Below are 20,659 nucleotides of genomic sequence, written 5' to 3'. Positions count from 1 at the left end.
CTATTTGGCTGAGCACTATAAAGAAATGCTGTGAGCAAAGCTTTCATTATTGACATTCATTCCAGTATAAAAAAAGTGTACACGCTTGCTAGGTTTAACAATAGAATAAAAAAATAGAATAGAATTCCGCACCGCTTCCGAAGCTAAGAAACTGGAAGCTCGTTTGGAATTTTAAGATGATCAGTCAAGAAACCTTCAAAGTAACAGACGCATTTATCTTAAAAGAAAAATACCCATCCGTAGGAGAAAACAACAGAGGTAGCCACACTCGAGTAACCCAGGCTTTAGAATTACAAGACGTGAAAAAGGGATAAATTCAAGAAAGTAGATTTCCTAACCAAGTATATCCAAAATGCTTGGAAACTCCACTATAGATATATCATATCATGCACACGAAAAGAAAACAGTCAACATATTAATTACACCATATGACATTTATGCTTGACACCTGCTGAATAAATTCAAGGATCTTAGCAGCATAAAAGCATTCAACAACATTTAGAGTTTGAGAGTCTGCTTGAAAAAACCCTAAAAGACTTTTAGAACGAAACAAAGGCCTAAAAAGCATCCGAGTAAAGATCTCCAGAGGAAGATAAAATTAGAAGGAAAACTCCGTGTCACAAAAATCTACAAAAGCAGTAGTTCCTACAAAAGGAATAAAAACGGGCAAGATTGCAATAGCTAAAATGCTGTAACATAGCTCTTGGGATGAGTGCATCCACAGTAGATTTGTATATCTTGATGGGTACAGGTTTGAAGACAGGCAGGTTCAACTCAATCTTTGATCCTTCTCAGGCCGATAAAATGACCCTCATTTTTATTCATCAACAATAAATTTAATGGTAATGGAGATGTGCATAACAAGTTACAGGCTGATAAACGTTTTGGTTATTTTCCCAAGGAAGTTAAAAAACAAGTTTAGCTTCCAAATAGGGGAGATGAGGGCTTTAAAAATTCTCTCAATACATTAGTTAATGATTTTCATGAGCCTTGTTCCGGTCTCCATGCTTAGCGATGCTCCCACATCTAATGGCATGGAAGGTCTTAGCTGAGAAGGTCAAGTGTCTGCCTGCTGTAAATAACCAACAAAATATAGCTAGAACACTGCAGAATTATATGTACATTCACCTGTGAGTTATACTTGAGCCACCAGAAACTAATATGTAAAAAGAAATCTCAAAAACATTTAAATAACGATTCTGCTTTTACATGGGTCAAATACAGTCGATAATGTTCCATTTATCTTGGTCAATAAACATTGTTTCTCATGCAGTTAAAAACTTTGGTTGCCATTTAGTAACAATATGAGGCACCATGAATACTTTGTTGAACAAAGCTTCTCATACTAATGCGGACATCTGTAAATGTGCATTTTCACTTCATGTATTCAGCTGCATTTTCCTGCAATAAGAACTCATAAAACACTTTCTTCAACAATGAACTGACATTTCAATAAGGGTATGAAGCGAAATTATCCAGCTCGTTTGTACACAACTTTTAATTAAAAACTAATTTCTATTCGTCCTGCCGGTTGCGGCAGTTACTTATTGTGCAGAGAATTTTATGGCTATCGTGGCTAGAATACTTAAAAATACAAAAATACAATTTTCAATTGCATGCTCCAATTACACTCTTCGCTCTCACCTCTCCCGTGGCACTTCGTCCGGCTTGTGTTATGTTTTCAGCCTTTCCATGTTTTTCAAATTTTTTCTTATCACCTTATGCAGCATACCATTTCTCTTGTGTTGTTTGAATCGTAACGCCTTAATAATTTCTTTGACTCATGGCTCTCCTCGATTAACATGTTATGCGCGCCATTGTGCTCTGTTTAATCATGGCACTATTGTTTCACTTTCACTTTTATATTATACGTTGTCCTTTTCGTCCTTTTACTTTGTTTTTCTAATTACGCTTTTCAAATTATTTTGACTTTAAGGTTGATCAATGTTCTCTTTTTAACTCCCCTTATGACCCTCCAGGTCGATCTACTTTTGTTTTATCCCCTCACTTTGCGAGACAACCAATTTTGGTTGTTTTTTTTGTCACAGACCCACCATATTTTCTGAGTAGGTGTCTGTGGACTGCACTGTAGTGCCATGTCACTATGTCACAAACTCCTGACTAATTACTTTTTCTTTATCTGTGAACCTTACACCCCATTCCCTCAAAACACCTTGGTCTTTTCTCCTTTGCTCTCTTCTGTCAGGATCTTCATCACCGTTATAACTTGCGTTTATGTTTTTTTCATGGTTAATCATTGATGTGTAACTTACTTTCGCCTCACCGTGCTTATTGTTTTCATGTCACTTTTTTCCTTGTCGCAAATTTCAATTTTGTCATTCTATTGTTCCCAGCCCTGAAAAGTCACAGGTTTTACCTGATGACGAAACACGTGTCGGCTGGCACTCTTTGTATTGATGAACTCATCTTGAATTAAAAACATCATTCACAGAACAACAAGTGTTGAACCATTTTACTATACTGTGAAGGTCTTATTTATCATAAAACGTGTGCACAGGACCTGTCTTTACACTATTTTGGCATGAGTTTTTGCCCACACCTTACACAGGGGTTTTGGGTCTTCCCCTGACCTGTTTGCACCGTGAAGCCATTGTTCTTCAATTTTCTTACTATATTCTACCGTTCACCTGCCTGAGCGCCATTATATCCTGTTTTCCAAAACCCTTCACAGCAAACACATAAGAAATTAGGTTATTGGTTGAGGGGGTGAAATCCTACTAAAGCAGCAACCACAATCCTTGTTAAGGTGAAGTCACAAGCAAATCCCAAATTAACCTCTGTTCATTTCTCTGGTAGCTTGGCACAAAAGCAGTAAGGCTTAACTTAGAGGCAATGTGTAAAATATTTATGCAGTACTTCAAGCAGTAATGAAGTGAAAACACAGCGCAATAAAAATGCCACGCCTATTTAGAAAATTAGAGTAAAATTTAATAAAATATTTGAGACCAAAACGACAAACATCCAATTAGTAAAACCAGAGATATGCAATTTTAAAGATTTAAATCAAAATAGTGCAAAAAAGCACAAAGCACCAACTGTGGTTATCTGGTCACGCCGGACCAGATCAAAGACACAAGTTCAGGCTAACGCGATGGAGCATGGGACGAGTACAGGGACCAAGTTATGCCCACTGAACAAAGTACCTTAAATCCTCGCTGCAGAGCGTTGCAAGATCCCGCGTGGAAGCTGCATTGCGCAGCGGCGGTTCCGATGAGCTACGAGGCTGCGCTGTGAAGTCCTGCTTCCAGGATGCATCGTGCAGTGGCAGTTTTTAGGAGCTGCAGGGCTGCGATGCAAAGTTACGCATCAATGATGCGTTGCGCAGCAGCTGTTCCGATGCGGTGGTGTGAAGAGATGCATTGTGTCAGTTCTACCCATAGGATCGCAGCTCGGCTGGCAGAGCATTTTCAGCCCCTCTTCCAAGGATCCAGGACTGGGGTGGCACCATTTGAGGGCACGACTCACAGCAGACAGAGTCCAGGTGATGGGTTTAAGCTGGTTGCAACTTTTCTGTCCCCGAGGCTCTGATAAGGAGGCCAGCAAACTAGCCCTTGGAGTCACTCTTGTGGTACTGGTTTCAAGACGCAGATCCAGTCATTTTCACTCAGGGAGCAAAGCAGCAGAGTAGCAGTTCTACTTGCAGAAGAGTAGCATAGCAGGCCGTCGGAGTCTTCGACAGGTCCAGAGGTGTACTGAAGTGACGGGTCTGAGGGTTCACTACTTATACCTGGTGCCCACGTTGGAGTTGGAGAAGCTTCTAGAATCCTTCCCCTAAAGAGGTGTCTGGAATTTACTGCCTCTCTGCCCTGGACCAGCTTGCCTGGGGGCATACAAGACTAGTGTCAAACCCTTTGTGAGGGTGCGCAGACAAAGCCTTTGTGATGTGCAAGTGTGGTAGGTGACAGCCCCTCCCTGTATCAACTCAGAGACGGCCCATCCTGCCAACACCTATTACCCTTTGTCTCACTGTCTGGGAATAATACACAAAGACCAACTGCCAGCTACACATAGTCATGTGACCCAGGATAAAGCTGCAGGTACCAAATGTTTGAAACCAGCAAATGCCAAATTTTTAAAAGTGGCGTTTTCAGAATTGTGACTTGAAGTTCGACCTTACCATTAAAGATTGTTTTAACCAACAATTCTTTAGACACCAAACTAGACATTTCTACCTGCTCCCAATTGATCATTATCACTTACTAAAATGTAATAAGGTAGCCCAAAGTTATCCTATAGGAGAGGTATGCCTTGCAGTAGTGAAAAAAGAATTTAAGAGTTTCACTACCAGGACAGGTAAAAACTTTAAAAGTACATAACCACATTTTTAAATACACTGCACCCCGCCATATGAGCTGCTTAGGGCCTTGCCTGGGGATAACTTATATGTAATAAAACTGGAGGTTAAGGCCTGGCAAAAGGTTTATTTTGCCAGGCTGAAATGGAGTTTTAAAAGTGCGCACTCAGGCTGCAAAGGTATGCCTTAGACATGTTTAAAGAGCTACTTAACTGGGTGGCATGATGAGTGCTGCAGGTCCACTAGTAGCATGTAATTTACAGGCCCTTGGTACATGTAGTACCACTTTACTAGGGACTTATAAGAAAATTAAATATGCCAATTGGGAGTAAGCCAATGTTACCATGTTTTAGAGAATGAGCATACTCACTTTAGCACTTGCCAACAATGGTAAAGTGCACAGAGTCCTACAGCCAACAAAAATGAGATCAGCAAAAAGGGAGGAGCAAGGCAAACCTTTTGGTGGAAGACCACTGTATGGCTGACAAGTCTAACACTGACAGTAAGGGATCCCTCTGCCAAAGCCACAAAAGGAATAGTAGGGGTTCATTCGGCTTGTGAGGTGGGGTCAATAAGCAAAGGGAGCATGAAGTAGCCCTGCACTCCTAGAACCACTCAAGGGCAAAAACTGCCTTGTCCCCAAAAAGGCCAGTCCTGCCAAAAGGCAGGTGCATGAGTGGTGTCTGGACATTGACTAAAAAAACTGGTGGCTCACAGCCAAGCATAGTGGCAAGTGTAGACACTGGTGCCAATGGTTCACCCAAAGGAATTGGTGGCGTCTTGGCTACAATGAATTCTGAACCTGGCTATGTCACGACCATACTGAATGGCCTGGGTAAGGAGCAGTCTAAGATCATCAGGAACACACTGAAAGACTTGAGCCACCGAGCCCCAAAGAGCATGCAAACAGCACCCCAGCAGGCAGCTGGCCTTCACTGACCTAAGAGTCAAGCTGGAAGATAAAAAGACTCTTCCCAAACATTTCCATTTGGTATTGGTTTTGCTTGCAGGCGCCTGCACCACCAAGTCTTCAGGTGAAGGATGCCACGATAAAAATGCAGGGTTGCCCGGTGCCGGGCGGTGATCATTGTGCAGTATGCATAACCATAGAGCAAGTAAGCAGTCTCCTCTGTGGCAGGGCCAGGGGTTGAGAGGGGTCTGTTGTTGGGAGAAGTATCAGGGCCACTAGCCTCCCGAAGGTAGTCATACCAAATATCCTAGTGATAAGGTTGGCCAGTCTCATCGGCCGCATTCTAATTGTTATCTGAAGTCGTACCTAACAGCAAATGCAAGGCATGCTGTTGTCATGGAGGCAGATGAAGTAAAGAAAATAGAGGGGTGTGGCTTGACACCGATGTGAGAGGAAGTGGATCTCTGAGCTCCTTCCGTGGCCCCTCTCCATTAACAAAGATCCTGAAGTGCTGACGTGGCCCCATGCCGCTTATCCACACGGGGAAAGCCTGGTGACTACGCAGGACCGCTGCCGGGGGGGTATCGGTGCCGGCGATGGGAGGAAAAAGCCAGTTAATTGCCCGGACCGGGCTTCGAGCGTGGCTTGGCTAAGATGGCGGCCGGTTATTAGAATGGAGACCCTCTTCGGCTGGAACGGCGAGAGAACTGCGCCTTGGCTCCGAGTCACAGACCGGAAGGCTGAATCACACCACGTGGCAAAAATACACCACAGACACAGCAACCCGGAGGGGGGGGGGACCTGGGGAGCAACAATTGCGGAGATTGCCTGGAGCCGACTTGCACTCCCAAGATGGCAGCCCCGTGAGGTGACAGAGAGCCCTGGTCTTTAGAGACGACGACCCAAATAGGCGCGACGAGGAGCGCTGACTGGGGAACTCGGCCGGCTCCTGAGACTCGCGCCCTGAGCCTGAGACTCCAATACTAGCGGTAATGGGGTGCCGTTGGTTGTGAGAGCGTGCTGAGGCTGGGGCCTTCTAGACGATTGCGCAGCTGGGATTTGCCATGAACGGCGGAGTGGCGACGACCCCATGGGACAGGGCTGGTGAGGTGAAGAGTCTGCCAGAGGTTCCCTGCTCTGAAGTGTTATCCCGCACTGTGAACTAACCACTGTGGTGCTGTAAAATACATCGAGGAGTCGCAGAACGGGGAGCGAAGATCCTCAAAGGGTCTGCTGGCTGATGAGAAGTGTGCCTCACACCTGGACCTTCTACATTGCTGGCTGGGAGTCTCACGAGTGAAGTGGGCCTTGGTACTTATCACCCTGCGGCCGCTCTCAATTATCCCAGAACCCATCGTTGCGGGACTCAAGATGGAGAGAACGTCCAGGCGGAGGGGGTTGAGGCCCTGCGAGTGGAGGAAGAGGAGCACCACACGGAGGACGACGATGTGCTAGAGAGGCGAACAGAGACTAATCCTGGACACCCTACCCTAGCCGACATCATGAAGGCCATTACATAATCAAGAACAGCGCTAGAGTCAAAAATAGACTCAGAAGGGGCGGACCTCACCTTACTTAAAGATGACCACCGTAAACTTAAAGAGAAGGTGGCCCTCAATGAGAACAACATGAAAGAAGTTCCGGAGGCGGTTTCTACGCTTCAGCGCGCTCTGAAAATAGTTGAAACCTATGTCAAGGTGTTGGAACCAAGGGCGGAAGGCAGTGAAGGGCGCCCACGTAGAAAACCTACGTATAGTGGGGGTTCCGGAGCAGGAAGAGGGGGACGATGCTGTCCAGTTCCTGGAGAAATGGCTGAAGATGGAGGTGGCCCCGGAGAGCCTCTCCCCCTTCTATGCACTTGGATCGTGCCCACAGAGTCCCGGCCAGGCCGCCCAAACCTGGAGCCCCTCCCCGCCCACTGGTGGCGAGGCTGCTCCACTATAGAGATCGAGACCACATTCTGTAAAGGGCATGGGAGCAACGGGACCTGCAAATTGGAAACAGTAAAGTGATGATCTTCCCAGATTTCACCAGGGAAGTACAGCGCCAGCGAGCTTCCTTCCTAACAGTCAAGTGAAAATTACGCCAGCTACAGCTCCCCTATGCTATGCTGTTCCCAGCACGCCTCCGGGTGTCTGATAATGCAGAAAGACACTTCTTTGTTACTCCACGGGACGCATGGGACTGGCTGGAGTCCCAAAGGAACGACGGGCCGAATACCTCAACGATGGGATCGCCCAGGCGGGAGTCAAATACCCCTCTGCCTAGGGCCCCCTCGCCGAGCGGGCGACGACTGGAGCGAGCTAAGGCTGTGAAAGCGGTGGCGGAGATGAGACATGGAGACAAGAGCCCGAACAGAACGGGCACTGAGCAAGATATGGATAGATCAGACAGATCACAGTTGAGTAGCGTTCAAGAGGACTCAGATGTCGAACTCCCAAACATTACCCCTCAAACTGCAGACGGAATAATACGAGCCTCACACGACAGGTTGTATGAACAAAGATTGTTTGCTACTGGGGGATGACACTTACTACGGCCGGCATTTAATGGTGGCACCTTGGGGACACTGGCAGAGACGTTGGAGCCACTATCTGAATTAAGGGAGTGGAGGGGGGCCTGGGTGGGCTTTGGGTCCAGTGTGTCACCTTACACCCCGCTTCTTATGGATAATTTTTTGCGTGTATTAGTTTGGATGGGAAATGGTTTGTTTTTACCTGTCCTCGGGAAGTGGAGTAGGGGAATTCACTGGTTAAGGGGCTTTGGTTTGGGGCCAGGCATGTCGCTAGGGGGGAATTAGTTCGAAACAGACTGCAGCTCGCCCAATGGGACCCGCCATAGGTATAAAATGTATCTCTTGGAATGTTAGGGGGATGCACACCATGACCAGGAGACACAATACACACATATTTGGTTAGGAGAAGGATGAAGATTGCACTGTTGCAGGAAACCCACTTATCACAGCAGGAGGGGGCCGCATTACAGCGTCGATAAAGAGGGCAAGTGTTTTACACTACTTACTCTGCTTTTGCCAGGGGGGCTCTGGTTTGGGTGCGGGCGGGGGTCCCTTTTCCATGTGTCAGACAAATAATAGACCCAGAGGGCAGATTTGTAGTGGTTTCCGGATGATTGGACGGACGGGATATAGTGATAGGGAGTATATATGCCCCTAATGTAGAACAACCTGCATTTTTAGTGCACCTTTCACAGACACTAGCATCGATGTTAACTGGGTCAGTACTATTAGGGGGGATTTTAACAGTGTTACTGAGGTCAGTTTAGACTGGTCTCACCCACCGCTCCCCGACACTCCCACACATAGAATTGCTGATGCTCGGTGAACATGGCAGGACCACTGGGGGCTAACAGACACTTGGCGAGCTCAACACCTGGGGGAGAGGGACTATTCCTACTTCTCTGCCTGACAAGAGTTACACGTCCGATTAGACTCTATCCTGTGCTCTCCGGACGTTCATGGGGGGATCACACTAAATGAATACTTGACTAGGACAATTTCCTATCACAACCTCCTGCTGGTGTCCTTGAATTGGGTAAAGATTAGGCCCACAATACCTAGCTGGCGGCTAAGACCGGAGGTGCTGGAGGATCAGGTGTTCCGAGCCACGATCAGTACTGCTATTGAGGATTATTTCCTCACTAATGCCAACACAGCAACGAGCCCACTTGTTGAATGGGATGCCTTCAAGACCGTTTTTAGAGGCGATTGTATTGGAGAAGTGGTGGGGGTGCGGAAGGTCCTACTGCGGAAAGTACAGAGCGCGGAACAGCGCATTCGAGAGGTAGAGAAAGTTAGACCGGAACGGGTAGACAAACAGGCTGATCTCTTTGCGGCCAGGGAGGCGCTGGCGACACAGGTGGAAAAGCTGCGGTGCTTCGACTATCGGGCCTTTACAGCTCGGGCTCATGCAGAGAGAGATAAATCTGGAGCGTTGGTGGCTTGGCTGGCCAAACCGGCACACAGAGGGATGGCGATCCTGGAACTGAGGTCTACTACAGCCAGCAGATTATTAATCTCCAGTTTCTGGAATACTATACTGCCTTATACCAGAGTAAACTAGACCCAACAGTGCTAGAAGGGGTAGGGTTCCTAGAGGATGTAGAGATTCCTCAGATTGATGAGGACGCTGCAGAGGTCCTAAGCAGGGCAGTCGAAATTGGAGAAGTACATAGTGCCATCAAACATATGGCCAGAAATAAAACGCCAGGGACCTATGTGGATCTCTTGGCTCCTCGTTTGGGGGCCCTTTATAATAGAGCAAAGCACAATGGCACTCTGCCTGCTTTGACGAGGGAGGCGGTGATCATCCCGCTTTTAAAACCAGTCAAACCAGCTTGGGACCGTACTGCGTACCGGCGGTACTGAGTCGCATACTGGCGATCCGACTAAGGCCCATATGATGATACTTGTGCATGTGGACCAAGCAGGCTTTATTCCATCCCGGAATACAGCAATGAATATATGTAATTACTACAAATATTGGATGCGTCCACGTACAACAAAGCGGAGGCGTGCATTTTACCGATCGATATTGAGAAGGCTTTTGACAGCCTCGAGTGTCCGTATCTTTTCCGAGTCATGAGAGTGTTTGGGCTGGGAGACTGTTTTGTAGCCTGGATGGCACTCCTGTATAGGAATTCCACTGCTAGAGTTAGGACGGGCAGACTGATCTCAGAGGCCTGTGACGTGGGCAGGGGAACAAGACAAGGATGCTCGCTGTCACCCTCTTGTTTGCGCTGGCGTTGGAGCCTTTGGCTGTGCATGCTAGATCGGGCCGCCATTATCAGGGATTGGAAGTGCTGGGACAGATCCAATTTATAGCTCTGTATGCGGATGATCTCCTGATGCTTTTAGCTAACTCTGGAGATGCCTTGCGGGGAGCCAAAGTCTTGCTAGACAGACTGGGAAGAGCTGCAGAACTTAAGGTGAATTGGGCTAAGACGTGCCTTTTTCCTGTTATGGTGGAGAGGGTTGGACCACTAGCAACAGAGGGGGTGGTGTGGGAAAACAGGTGCCTGACTTATTTGGGCATTAAAATATATCACGACCCTGCTGACCTACTAGAAGGCAACATAGGGCGAGCGATACGGAGCACCAAAAGTAATTTGGAGTTCTGGGGGACCCTCCCGCTGTCAGTGGCGGGCAGGGTGGCACTGTTAAAAAATGGTCACGCTACCTCGACTGCTTTACTTTTTTGGATCGTTGCCGCTCTGGATCCCGCACAGACTTTTTGCCCAACTCAACATGCTGATCACGGGGTTTTTGTGGGGCACCGGGAGACGGAGGTTGGTGCTCGCCACCATGATGAGACCCAGGGTAGAGGGGGGCTTTGCGGTACCGGACTTCGAGGCTTACTATCATGCAGCCCAGTTGCAGTGGATCACACAATGGATGGTGGGACGACTACGGAATGCGGAGGATCCTGGGAGTTCGGACCAGAGTTTGCGGCTCCTGTCCCGCGTGTTATTGTGCCTCCCTTGGAAGGATGGGGTGGCTCCCTCGGATGTGCGGGTGGTGCGTCGCTGTTGGAATCGGTCCTGCGGGCGGGCACAGACGAGAATCCCCTGTGCCTGAGATCCCGCTGATGATCTGTGAAACACTACCCCATGGTGGGGACTGGCAAGGGTTACGAGCATGGGGAGAGGCCGGGATCTCTACTATAGGAGATCTCTATGAAGATGGCACCCTGCTTACTTTTAATGATTTGCTGGAGAGGTTTGACATCCCACGAGGGGACTTTCTTTTGCATGCTGCTCCGTAAACATTGGCGAGAGGGGCTGGCGGAACCACCGACCTCCCTGATTTGTCAGTATATAGTGATGGCAGGCGGAACGATTAAAGCGGTCACTTGCTTATACCAACGTATCACGCAGGGGATGCGACGACCCCTGGCGGCACTATGACTCAAATGGGAGCCAGATTTAGGAGAGGCCATCGATGAGACACCATGGGGGGGAACTGGTGGAAAGAGCTAGAAATGCACGCTTCCAGTTGATTCATTTCTTTGTTCTCCATCAGGCTTACCTTACACCGGGTAAAATCAATGAATACTTTAGGACCCTTCTGCCTGCCCAAGATGTAACGTGGAAAACGCGGGGTTCTTACACATGCTCTGGGACTGCCCGCTATTGGGTGAGTTCTGGAGATTGGTGACGGATAGGCTAGGGGACATGACAGACGTGACATAGCGCTGACACCGCGGTGTTGCCTCCTACACTGGTTCCCTCATACTGCCAGGAGTAAAGTCACCAGCAAATTTAAAGACCTGGGGTTGATATTGGCCAAAAGGGAACTTACTAGCCATTGGAAGGCGAAAACTGTCCCTAGCGTGTGGAGGTGGACCAGGGAGCTTATAAGATGGGCGGACTGCAAAGGGATCTTCAGGCTGCAGAGGGCCCAGCGAGAGCATGGGTGGCATTGGTGGAGGTACTGAAACAGCCGAGGGACGACACCGACATACCCTTGAAGGAGTGGACCCAGCTGTGGGAAATTGAGCACTTGATATCCGGGCTGGCCCTGATAGCTACCCGGGTTGTCACGGAGTGGGATGAGCTGTCTGGTGGGAGAGGGCCACACCTGGGGAAATACATCTGGAATAGCACACCTGATGCCCTCTAGAGCTGATTAGCGTCAATAAGCAGGGAACTAAATGTATAAGCGACATGCCTGGGGGATGGGGAGGGTGGTCACCTGGCGGGAGGTGGGGGGGAAGAGTGGGGGCTGGGAGATCTCCTTCTGTTGATTTGCTTGGGGTTGATTGTGAAGCTGAATATAGAGTTGATGTATGTCTGGCGAGGATAGAACTGGAACCGGCGAGCCCGAAGACCTATAATTGTACTAGATATCTTGTTTCCTTGTGTTGGCACAAGGCCAATGTCTCCTGGCGGGACGACAACCTGCGATTAATATGACTGTAAAACCAAACGCTAGATCCAAACTGCAATTATAGCATTATTGTTATGATGTCACTAATCATCTGATTATCATTTAATAAAAAAAATCTGTTTATAAAAAAAAATGAAGTAAAGAAAATGGAGCCTCAATGCCGGCCGGGCACAACTTTGGTCGATGTCGAACCGGCGCCAACTCGACATCAGAGAAGACAATTGGGGCCTCATCTTCTGAAGCTGATGGAGTTAGCATCTGCAGTGAAATGCTGCGAAATGGAGTAGATCATGGTTTAAGAGATGGAGCCTGGATTGGAGTCAGAGGTGACGCGGTTATGGCTCAGAAGGTCCAGTTGGCACCACAGGTGAAACTGCCGATGGTAACCCAGGTAGAGGAGCTCTTTGCTACGTGGGGCCTGCAGATGCGCCAGAGGGAGTTGACAGGGATCCAAAGAGTCGGAGCATGACCGCAAAGAACTCTTCGATCTGCTTGGGAGGAGCGGATGGTCCTAGGAACTTGGGTTGTGCCAGAACAAGTTGCGACATCGGCTCTGTAGTCAACCAACTTCAGGAGCGAGATCGAGACGTATGGTGCAGTATCCATGCATTCTCTGGAGGGTGTGAGTGGCAGGAAGGGGCTGAATCTTGCTTAATTTGTTATATTTTGGATGGAGATGAAGGGCAACCCATGGGGCGACTCCAGAGACTTCTGAATCTCAAACAGGACCAGGACCGGACTTTTGGCTTGGGCCGGTCTCGTTACAGAGTCACCCAAAGCTTTGCGATGTAGAGTTTCACTTTGCGGTCTTGTATGTCCTTGGAGTTCCTCGATGCGCAGTCACCATAGGCTAGTTGTGGCTCGATCACAGGCAAATTTAGTGAGGACTGTCACAGACATCTGTTTGCAACAGGGCTTAAAACTTGTCCTTTTGGGAGGTGACGTGACCCTTGCACACTGTAAATACATTTTTAGACAGAGGTAAGGGCCTCAAAGAGACAAGGTAGATCCAGATTTGTGTCTGATGGAGCGGAAAGAAAGGAACAGACGCCAGCGTGCAGATGTAGTGCCTATATAGGCTCTGCACATTTCTGGAGTGGAATGGCATTAGAGCAGAGCTGCACGGCGCTATCTACTGGCACACAGAGGTACTACTGAAATGTTTCTGGATACAGTCTGCCACCTGAGGAATATTCAAAAGGTGAGGAATCTACAGCTAGAAGTCTTTAACAGAAACATACTTTAAACAAAGACAGGACGTTTACAATTGTCCTCAGAGATACGATTTGAAAAATACATTTCAAATACTCATTTAGGTACTTCTAATAAGAAAAGAGAAATCAGCTAGCTGGAAAAAGAATAAAGAGGAGTCGAAACTTTTGGATCCTCAAATTAGAGATTAAACACTCATCTGCTAGACGATAAATACAATATTGTATCTACCATATTTTAATCCTTTGAGAAGAATTATATTTTTTCTTCTGCCCACACAGCAACATATTTGTTTAGGGTGAACGGGCAAGTTCCTAAAAACTGTAATTTTACTTGATTTAAAGTAAAGATATGTTCTTTTTAACTCAATAGTCGGACTTGCAAATTGTAGTAAAATCATGAAAAAATAATAATAAAAACAATTATGACGATTTTCCAATACAGAAAGGCACCAGGGAGTATCAACCTTGCTTTTTCACATCATAAAATGAAATAAATTGACAAGTGACTAGGTAGAAAAGAAAAAAATAACTTTTCTCACGTACCCTGGTGAAATTGTGGTCAAGTGAATCGTCTATTTCTCCATTACTCGTTACAGTTATTTCTGCAGCAGTGCTTCTTGGTGAATCTTCAGACATTTCAAGTTCCTAAAAGAGAGAGGGACAACGAAATTATACCAAAGTAAAAATGTGATTAACTTTGTTTATGGAGGGTTTGGAATTTCATTCAAACAAAGATTGCAATGTTTCTTTCACAAATACAGTTTTTTGTGGAGACTCCTACTCAGTATGTATATATGGGTATTTATATGGCTCAAACCCAAATGAGGAGCAGCGAAATGTTAAACAGTATAGAGGCAGCTGGGTGTCAATACAACGCCGTATATATCAAACCTTGTGTTCCATCACAGAATTACAAAATTACCTTCCAGATATTCATAATTGAATGTTACATATATTCATGGGCACAAAAGATTAAGAGATGTGAACAGTCATTTGATTTTCAGCCACAAAATAATTGCAGGATTCGGGCCTCGTTTCCAAGGTCCCCAGTTGTCGAAGTTGACAACTCAGCTACAACACTGCACTTCCATAAAATAAAGTCAGTCAAATGAAATATGTGAAAAATTGAAGTGACTTAAAATCCGCAGTGGCTGTCTAAAGGATTACCCACTAAATGAGCCAAATTCACAAACTTTTCCTGAAAAAAAAGTGTATGTGAGCAGACATTTTCTCACATTGATTTACAGACTCGTAGTCAGCAGACATTTCACTACTTATCAATTTCACTGGTGTGTTGATAATTCATCAGGTGTGCAGGTTATCTTTTGCAGTAAATCAAGGACAGCATAGGCGGTTTTGACGATTAAAGTCTGTAAATACCCATAAAGTCACAGATTTGTGCTTATTCACAAACGTTTTGAATGAAGGTCCTTTTCCACTTCTAGAAAGCGCTCCTGTGAAGGAATGGTACACATTCAGATCTCAAGTGGATGTAGGACGAAGGGATTTCTCTCCAAGAAATGATATGCCCATAGGCAAAAAAATGCGTCAACATGGTCGCTACACTGGACGTGCTGCTTGTGTACAATCTGATGGAGCACACGTTGTGGACCCGGATAATATTTGCCTAGGTTTACAAACATACTGTCAAAAACTTCTGTGAATGCAACAAGTCTGTAAATCTACACTAATCTAAAATACCTACACTTATCCATTTTTTAAAAGTAGCCCCAGGCTAATTGGCATTAGCACCTCTTTTATAACAGTTTTCTGGGAACAGGATTGGCATGATCAGAAAAAACTACCAAATTACAGGTAAACCTGAAGTATAGACAGAGCATAACAAGAAAAGCAGTAGCAAAGCCAATAGGTTTCACCTTTATAACATGAGTGATAATCTATCGACTTTGCCAATGTTTGTTGTAAGCACTGTAAAAAAAAAGTAAACATTTTAAAAAAGTGAGGAAAAACAAAGTCACATTTTTGAAGTATCTCCAAACTGAGTATTGAAATTAATATTTTGAATCTTTATAAGCAACATGGTTCATTTTTCAAAATGTATACAGGAAAATTAACCGAATTTAAAAAGGCTGTCGCACGAGATCCAGTTTGAAGATAACGCAGAGGACTAGTTGCAGGTTCTTAAAAGAAGGTAACTGTTGGCTGAGGAACTTAAATGGGAAAATGCTTTCCATTTACTTTTTTTAAAACGTTTTATTAATTTCACAGCATCAAAAGTCAGTTAGATCATACATCTTAAACCAATGTGTTGATATGTTGTGAACAGGAAACATCATCTCATTCCCCACCTGCCCCGTAGGTGGAGATCAGGTAGTTTCCTTTTAACAGGGGCCGGGAGAAGGCCCACCAACACTTCTCGGAAAGTACCTTCAAACTCCCATCCAGTAGCTCGTTTTAGGGTCAGTGTCTGTGCAGCACCATACCATATGCAAAAGTCGACCGTGGGGGTCCTGCAACATGGGCACCTGTCTGATATCGCGGGGTAGATAGCATGCAAGGTTTTGGTGGTGAGGTACAACTGATGAACATTATTCTATGTCAGGACAGGAGGCGAGGATTATGCTCAACTTTCTTCACTTTTAATATAGCAGCCATTTTGAGAACACTTTAACAAAACTGCAATTCCTATTATGCCTTGGGAATTTCAACAAAAAACAATAGAGTACAGCATGGAGACCGTCTCTTCCATCAGCCAATCAGGGACACGCAGGACCAGGTATAGTCCCTCAACTCTGACTTCCCATCCTCTTTCTTCGCTGCTACGTAGCCAAAGAGAAGTGCCCCTATTTTCTATAGTCACTTTGAATGTTAACACTGCCTGTATCTAAGTATTTTTGTTATTGCTGATAATTGCTTTAATTTGTGGCTCGCATTAATGTGTTCTGCATTTTCGCGGACCTTGGTTATGCATTTTCAATGTTCTGTGAGGTTTGTTGACATTTTTTCCCCTCAGCCTTGCAAGCGTTCTGACCGCTCCTTCGCGGCTTTTTCTCTTGGTGTGGCTCCGCGGTGCGCTCCTCCCACCACTTGAGGGCGTCTTGCTGGCGCCTCCTACCACGACTCGCTGTCGGGATTCCCGCATTCTGCACATTCCTCTTCCCGAGCAGCGCGCCACAGTTGGGAGCCTGTGAGTCTGCAGAGTTATGCCCTTTAATGAAGGGTCTTGTACTGCCATTGGCAACTATGTCACGGACACCCTTTCTCTGGGCCCGCAGCAGGCTAATTAGCATTTGCGCATGAGGTGATTTTTCTTCCTAAGTGATTTCCACTGTTTTTCCTCACATTTGGCCTACGCTCCTGCGGGAGTCTGCATTATTTTGGAACTTTATCCTACAGGGATCCTCCCAGACTTTGTTCACCACCCCTTATTAAAGCTTTTCTGCACCTGGGATGGACCAGACACAGTGAGGTACCTTCACTTTCAATTTAGGCTGACACCCAGCCCCCCATAATTGACACTTGTGTTGTATATATTTAATTTGGTTCCCTTTGTGTTCCATTGACTTCTAAGGGCATCTCTCTAGCATCAATCCCTATGATGAATTGCAGGGGGAGGAGGACCCCTTGGCAGGGCTTCCCTGGGACGAGGAGCTTTATGATGCAGTAGAGGCATCAATACATAGGGCAGTATCCAAAGCTATGGCTCCCCTGGAGCTTTATGATGCAGTAGAGGCATCAATACATAGGGCAGTATCCGAAGCTATGGCTCCCCTGGAGGAGCGTCTTTCGCGCCAGATAGCCCAGACCTGTGATCGCCTTACGGGGCATTCCTCTACTGCCCCCTTGTCCGGGGGGCCCACCCAGCCTCAAGATCCAGCGCCCCCACCCCCGAAACGCCCTCGTGAAGCAGGGGTGTATGTTGATGCCTTCGCTAGATTGAAGCAGGCGTTTTTGGCCAGTTCTGGGACCACCCCAGTATCACCTCCCAAGACGGACGATGAGCATAGGGATACTGATGATGAAACAGGTCAGTCCCGCCAGCTGGCGTCCCTCCTCTCAGCCCCCGGCCACTCCCACCCCTGCCGTTGATCCCCAGTGTTTGTGCTCGGACATGTTGGATCCTGACGAGATCCTTTATCCGAGGTCTTCCGAATGGGCCCGTCTGCAAATGTCACGCAGTACGTGGCAGGCCGCATTCAGAAGCCTCTGGAGAAGGATTCCTGGAACTCCCGGTGGGCGGAGTGCCCCCGGCCCTCCCTGGATGTCAAAGTGGCAATGACCCCCAGAAATAGATCTTTGCTTATTAAAGTCGGCCCCAGGCTGGGGGACTACTGCACAAGGCGGTCTTTTTGGAGAACCTTTTATCAAGGAGTTGGGGCGTTTTGTAAACACCTTTACCTCTCTTGATAAGGCACAGTCCTCCATCAAAAAGGTTTTTCACTCTCAGGTTTTCCAAGGTGCCGGCCAGTCTAACCAATATCTCTCCAGAGGTCAAGGCTCCCACCAAGGCCAGTATCAAGACCAGGCCCGTTTTGGTAACTTCTACCCGACAAGAGGAAGACAGGGCAAAGTCAGAGGAGCCAGAGGAACAGGTGCTTCCAATAATACCGGTGAGTGTCTGCCCTTCTTCCCATGTAAAAATAAGGGGCCGGCTGGCAAATTTTTTCAAGGCTTGGACTTCCATCACGGGGGACGCCTGGGTTCTTCAAACGATCTGAGGGTTCAGGATAGAATTCTTTGGGACCCCAGTCCAGGCCGCTCCTCCCAGTCCTATACATATTTCTGCGGAGGACGCGTGTTTGGTAGACGCCGAGGTCCGATCCCTTCTAGCAAAAGGCGCTACATCCCCCACCACGGCACATCCCAGGAGTTTTTTCAGCAACCTCTTTATAGTGGACAAGACAGGTGGAGGTCGCTGGCCAGTCATCAACTTGCGCAAATTCAACGAGTGGATCGTCTACCTTCATTTCAAGATGGAGAGGATCCACTTGTTGCAGGATATTCTCCGCCCCCGGGACTGGATGGTGCGTCTAGATCTCAAGGACGCATATCTGTCGATACCAATTTACTCTCCTCACAGGAGGTTTCTGCAGTTCCGCTGGAAGGGCCAGACTTACGAATTCACCACTCTCCCCCTTCAGTCTCTCGTCGGCCCCCTGGTGTTTCACAAAGGTTCTCTAGACAGTCGTGGCGCACCTAAGGTCTCACGGAATGAGACTCATCTTCTATCTAGATGACATCCTCATCATGGCGCAGTGTCCCAACTATTTGATGGAGCAGCTTCGGTGCACGGTCGACCTCTTACAACGGCTGGGTTTCGTAATCAACAAACTCAAGTTCCTTCTGGTTCGATCTCAGAGGGTGACTTTACTAGGTTTCTCAATTTACTCTGTCGCTTCGACTCTCAGACTCCCGTCGTCGAAGGTCATGAAGATACGAACGAGTTGAGGCGGGCTTTGACCAGGCCATGAATCTCTCTGCAACAGGTGGCCTATCTAGTGGGTCTCCTTTCGTCGTCCATCCAAGCCATCTTCCTGGGTCCCCTTCATTACCTACTCCCGTCAGGTGACCCTCTCCAGCGAAGCCAAGGAGGAAATCAATTGGTGGTTGGCCAATATGGAGGCGTGGAATGGCCGGGCAATTTTTGGCTCCGCCCTGGACATCATCGTAGAGTCCAATGCCAGCAGATCCGGTTTAGGGCATCAGATGTAGCGATTTTGCTACAGGAGGACTATGGTCTCCTCACAAACAACGTTTAGATTTCAATTGTCTGGAGCTTCTGGCTGGCTCCTTCGCGATTCAGTGTTGGACCAAGGACTCTGTGCAGTCTTGCGTTCTGCTCAGGATGGACAACGTCTCCACAGTCCGCTACATCAATCACTTGGGAGGCAACCAGGTCAAAGGCCCTCTCCGACCTTGAATCCAATCTTTGGCCGTACTGCCTGGAACATCAGATGTCACTCACGGCGGAGTACCTCCCGGGTCAGGACAATGAGATAGCGGATTTCCAGTACCGCAATTTCCGAGATGGGAGTCTGTGGAAGCTCCACGGAGGTGTATTCTCAGACCTCCAAGCCAAATGGGGTCCTTTCTCTGTGGATCTATTTGCATCATGCCTGGATCATCCGCTTTCCAGATTTTACAGTTGGAGGCCAGATCTGCTGGCAGCGGCAACAGATGCGTTTCTCCAGGACAGGAGAGAGGAGAAAGGTTATGCCTTCGCTCCATTTGCCATGATTACGAGAGTCTCAGCACAGGTCTGCCGGCAGGAGACTGAGTTGGTTCTAGTCACGCCAGTTTGGAAGTCTCAAGTTTGGTTTCCAGGTCTTCTGGAACTTTCTTGGGATTCTCCAATCCCTCGCCCCCTGGTTCCAGAGCTGCTTCTCAACCCAGCTCAGCAGCCGCATACCCTTGATATGCAAGGGTCTCTTGCTCTCATGGCGTGGTGGATTACCGGGGACGATGGGCGGTCCCGGGCCTTTCTGGAGCAGCTGAAAGCTTTATGTCCAAAGCCTGGGCTGGCAACACGGTGGAACATTACAAATCTTCATGGCGGAGATTGTCCCATTGGTGTCTGCGAAGGGATCTCGATCCCATGGCAGCACATGTGATAAATGTTCTGAATTTCCTGGCCTCGTTGGCGGAGATAGGTTTGGCGTATGGATCGGTAAATACCTTCCGCCCCGCTATTTCAGCGGTCATACTGTGGTGGAAGGCTCTCAGGTGGGGGAGCACCCTTTGGTATGAAGTCTGTTGCAGGGAATTCATCTCTCCCTCCCACCGGAACCAAGGTATTCTACCCTCTGGGACGTGAACCAGGTCCTCAATCTATTCCTTTTATGGCAACCAAATAGGTTTTTTTCAAGGAAAGAGCTTTCTGCAATACTTGCCATGCTTCTGTGTCTTGTGTCCTGTAGACGGGTTTCAGATGTTCAGGCCTTGGATGTCACCGATTGGATATTTACCCCTTCGGGAGTAACCTTTACAGTCCGTAGGCGGACCAAATGTGTTGTGGCATACCTTAAGGCTTATGAGGCAATGTCAGAGGAGTTACGACCACCTGCGGAGCGCCAGCTCTTGGTTACCCTGCGGAAACCTCACAGGGAGGTGTCTTCCCCCATGATTGCCCGGTGGGTAATGCAGGAAACCGGTATTGATCTGCGTTTGTTTGGAGTTCACTCCACGCGTGGGGCGATGGCTTCCCAGTCTTTCGCACTAGTTGTCAAACTAGAGGATATTTTAAATGTGGCAGACTGGTCCTCAGACTCGACCTTTAAGATGTTTTATTTCAAGCCAGTGCTGCATGTGGCCCAACTGGTGGTAAGTAAGCTTTGAACTAGCATAATCCCTGCCTC

The 20,659-nt window shown here is 47.4% G+C and overlaps 1 protein-coding gene across 7 annotated transcripts in view; it reads right to left on the bottom strand.

The window, feature by feature from the left end:
• ARFIP1 (ARF interacting protein 1) overlaps positions 1 to 20,659 on the bottom strand; it is a 441,450-nt gene that overhangs the window by 270,756 nt on the left and 150,035 nt on the right. For all 7 annotated transcript variants that reach the window (XM_085641674.1, XM_085641679.1, XM_085641675.1 and 4 more), the window contains one exon: positions 13,887 to 13,988. In XM_085641674.1, coding sequence (XP_085497800.1) covers positions 13,887 to 13,988 — 102 coding nt within the window. The remainder of the gene's footprint in view (positions 1 to 13,886; positions 13,989 to 20,659) is intronic.

Source organism: Triturus cristatus, chromosome 2_2 (genome assembly GCF_964204655.1).
Source record: "Triturus cristatus chromosome 2_2, aTriCri1.1, whole genome shotgun sequence".
Lineage (NCBI taxonomy): Eukaryota > Metazoa > Chordata > Amphibia > Caudata > Salamandridae > Triturus > Triturus cristatus.
The sequence above is the reverse complement of the archived record's forward strand: the minus strand, read 5'-3'. Positions and strand labels throughout refer to the sequence as shown.